This window comes from Brassica napus, chromosome C4 (assembly GCF_020379485.1).
Source record: "Brassica napus cultivar Da-Ae chromosome C4, Da-Ae, whole genome shotgun sequence".
NCBI lineage: Eukaryota > Viridiplantae > Streptophyta > Magnoliopsida > Brassicales > Brassicaceae > Brassica > Brassica napus.
The window spans coordinates 25,156,340-25,160,231 of NC_063447.1; the positions used below are offsets into that span (position 1 = coordinate 25,156,340).

The 3,892-nt window shown below is 37.4% G+C and overlaps 1 protein-coding gene across 1 annotated transcript; it reads left to right on the forward strand.

Moving 5' to 3' along the window:
- Positions 1-954: 954 nt before the first annotated feature.
- Positions 955-2,287, forward strand: LOC106416842. Its single transcript, XM_013857734.2, has 6 exons — positions 955-1,069; positions 1,156-1,237; positions 1,340-1,451; positions 1,516-1,679; positions 1,747-1,867; positions 1,979-2,287. The coding sequence occupies exons 1-6, from the start codon at positions 955-957 to the stop codon at positions 2,285-2,287; spliced, it is 903 nt and encodes a 300-aa protein (XP_013713188.2).
- The last annotated feature ends 1,605 nt before the right edge of the window (positions 2,288-3,892 follow it).

Here is a 3,892-nt window from a genome sequence, read left to right on the forward strand (position 1 = left end):
AACTAGATTAATCACTAAGGAGAAGCGTATATAGACTACTAATCGTTTTTAATTACGTTCATTGCTCTGTTTTTTCCTCTGTTTTTTGGAGAATTTTTTTCTAATGAATTCACTAATGTGGAGAATTCTACTTGAATTAGTCCATTGTCGTAGATTAATCGCTAAGGAGAAGCGTATATAGACTACTAATCGTTTTTATCGTTTACGAAAGAAGTTTATGCTTATCGTTCTTCACTTACTTATCTTGGTTTTTCTTATGTTATTCTTCGCAGGGAACTGTTATTCAAGGATTCATTTCCCCAGGGCGTATTGAAAAATATTTGCCTGATATGAAGCGAGGATCTGTTTACAAACTCAACATCTTCTATGGATCCAGAAACAAATCGGTGTTTCGGGTTGCTGATCATACTGCTACAGTGTCATTCTCATGGAACTCGGAACTGTCGGTTCTTCAAGACTGTCCCACCCATTTTGATGAAGACAGATTCCGGTTCCATTCGTATGAAGAATTTCAAGCTAATTGTGATCTCAAAGGAGACCTCTACGGTAAGCTCTGTAATTTCCCACGTTATTTCTTAGTTGCGTTGCTTGATGATTAGATGTAGGATTTAGCCTCAAATTTAATTGATCATTATAGCGTAGCATAGTATAAATTGGATCTGTTGAGTATTTTAAAACTGTGTGTGTTTGTGATTTTAGGTTTTCATGAAATATTACTTAACATAATTACTTACACTCTTGATGATCAATTGAATAGATGTTGTTGGCCATATGAAGTTGGTTAAAGGTTAGAGTATCGTGGAGGCCCCCGTTCTTGACGAAGTGGAGATAGCCAAGGCGAGGCGTGTTCTGATTCATGTCCAATCACATGAGTAGGTTTTCATTATTTTTTAAACACCACTTCTCTTTACTCCTCTTAACCATTCAGTATCGTTTTTTTGCAGTGGACCGGTCATGAAGCTATACCTTTGGGATCAGGCTGCAAGAGAGTTCTGCAAAAAGTTTAAGACGTACGAGAACACACCCACCGTGTTACTGGTCACGACCGTTAACACGAAGACTCTCGGAGGTTCTGATTTCTATCTGTAATATAGGTTGCTTACAGTTACATATCTGCAGTTTGTGTTCTTTAATGGGTTTTTCTTGATACAACAGGTACTCTTGCCTTGACCTCAATGTCCTCTTCGCGTGTATTTATGGACTACGATGTCCAACCTACCATAGATTACTTCCGCTGGTAAATATTCATGTGTTTTGCTTTTACTCTTTGACTAGATGAAGTGCCCGCGTTACCTCATTGCAGTGACTAACTGAATCAAAGATTTCTACTCTGTCTCAGGTTGGGCTCTAATCCAGATATTGCTGAGCAGGTTAATGCAGAGGTGGTCACCAAACGTGAGACAATGACTATAGGGGAAATATTCGCCTACATCAACCAGGGATCCACAAAGGTAAAATTCAATCTATATATATTTAATCACTAAGAAAAGCTTATATTCTTATACACTCTCACAGGATGCCTTTTTTGAATGCACGGCTACGATCGATGATGTCGTGCATGGTTCTGCTTGGTACTACATTGCATGCAGTGGGTGCCATACTAAGGTTTCCAAAGGCGCAACTTCGTTGATTTGTACTAACAAAACGTGTGGGAAGGTTAACGTAGCTGGTGTTCCACAGTAAGAACTCTCGCCTGATTTTCAATTACGTTTTCATTGGTATTAGGTTCTGACTCTTTCAGTACAGGTACTTTTCAAAGATATCCGTTTATGACAACAGTGAGCAAGCTGTTTTAGTACTACTTGGTGATGCTGGTCGTGAGTTGACTGGGAAGTCCGCATCAGAGTTAGTTAGAAGCTATTTTGAGGTAAAGTTTCATGAGACAATGATCTGAAACGTATTGGCTTGACGCTATTTTCTTTTCATCAGACAATGCTCTGAAACGTATTGGCTTGACGCTGTTTTAATTGAATGTCAGGAAAATGGAAGCAAAGGAGTTAACCATGAGGCGCCTGTCCCGGAAGCTCTAATCAGCACCATCAGGCAGAGACATAAGTTTCGTGTCAAAGTGACAGAGCATAACTTTTTAGGCAAGGCCCGATCTCTTACCGTGACCAAGATCCTACCTCTAGACACTCCACCAGCCACAGGGTCTTCGGAAGGAAACCAGACTACTGCAACATCGGAGGAAACATCCGGAAACCGTGTGGATTCTGCAGAGGGGAATAAGAGAACTTGTGCCAGTACTGAGCTAGAGAAAACTAAACGCCCTAAGTGTGGGAACTAGAGTTTCCGTGCGTCTTCTCAGAGCTTGCAAATTCGATGCAGTTTAAGTGTTTGTTTCGAGTTTTTTTGTTGCCTCATCGTTTTCTTCAGTTTGGATTTTCAGAGTTTTTTTCCCTTGCAAACATTTTCAGTTTGAATTTTGAGAGATTTTTCCCTTTACTCATGGTTTTCTTTCAGTTTGAATTCTCAGAGTTTTTTGTGAATCATTTGTTATCACTTCTACTCTGCTTCTTCATGAGTGCCCTGCTGAGTTAATTATTTAGAGTGTGTTTCGATATCGTGGGTCAACATGTTATATTTTTTTTACTTATTTGCATGTGACTGTCAATGCATGACTTAACCCTCATTACGTGACTCCAAGATTACGGTAATATAAGCTAAATCCAAGAGTAATTACATAATCAAACTATTTATTCATAAACCCATAAATACCTTCCTACAAGATTTACTTACTAAAATGAAACAATAACGTTAACGTAATTAAATGCTATTTCCTTCGCTAACGTAAGAAAATATTCCCATATCTATGCATTAATAACTTTCCTAAACCTTACTCCTAAAGAATTAAACAATTCCTAAAACCCATGCGAGAGTAAAACTCAACTTACTACTCCCATTTTCTAAATCGATTCAGAAACCGCTCTGCAACACCTTTCTTCTCCTTCCCGGTTCCTTCTTGGCTCCTTTTACAACTGACTGTGTAATTGTAAGAAATTCTTTTACAAGCCAACAAAATACGAAACTTAATCCAGCTCTCTAACTGACAATCTGTTTGCTTCTCAGGATCAAGATACAAAAGAATGGAGAACCAACCTCCAACACCCCCTTTGGAAACTGCAGGTACAAAAATACTTACTTCTGCAGAGAGTAATGTCTTTTACAAACAGAATTGATATAGGGGTGTTTTTCAAAACTAACCCACAATTTCTAGTCAAACCCAAAATCAACTTCTTTTTTTTTGTCATTACTATTCATCAATAAAATTTTCATACTATCCCTATGTTTTTGAATTATTCACAAAATTGTCATTTTTATTTAATTTTTTATTAATTTCAAAATTAACAAAAAACCAAATACACCCTAACCATTTCTTCTTATTTACAAAAATGCCATCATCATCAATTTTTCCAACCACCATGAACCACCATTTTGAGCTCTAAAGCTCAAGAATTCAATTTTCAACCACTTTTTTTCTCATTCTAACCCAAAAAACTCCATTTTCTCTCATCTCCTCTACATTTCCATCTAAAAAACTCTCATAACTTTCATTTTCATAATCACAAACTTCATATTTTCAAGTTTCTTCATTAGGGAATAGTCAAAGAAGTTTCTTTTTGCTCATATTTGGAGTTTGGACGGTTGAAAAGGTTGGAAACGAGCTTTACACAGGAAAAAGGTAATTATCTACATGGTTTTCGTTCTTTTTCAGATCTGTGTCGCGACGGTAGACTGTTTTATATGTCTACGTCTCCGTGGAGACTTACTATGAAGTCTATTTGTCAACGCACGGGTTAGTTTTGCAATTGACTAAACAATTTTTTTTTCTAACGCCGACTTCCCCAGTAGTCTCCGTCTTTACCTTTGACAACAAAAATAAAACTTTCGG

Coding starts and splice junctions, on each gene's coding strand:
- LOC106416842 (XM_013857734.2), top strand. CDS start 955: ATGAAGCTATACCTTTGGGATCAGGCTGCAAGAGAGTTCTGCAAAAAG. Junction 1,070..1,155: donor TAACACGAAGACTCTCGGAG/GTTCTGATTTCT, acceptor TTGATACAACAG/GTACTCTTGCCTTGACCTCA. Junction 1,452..1,515: donor TCAACCAGGGATCCACAAAG/GTAAAATTCAAT, acceptor ACACTCTCACAG/GATGCCTTTTTTGAATGCAC.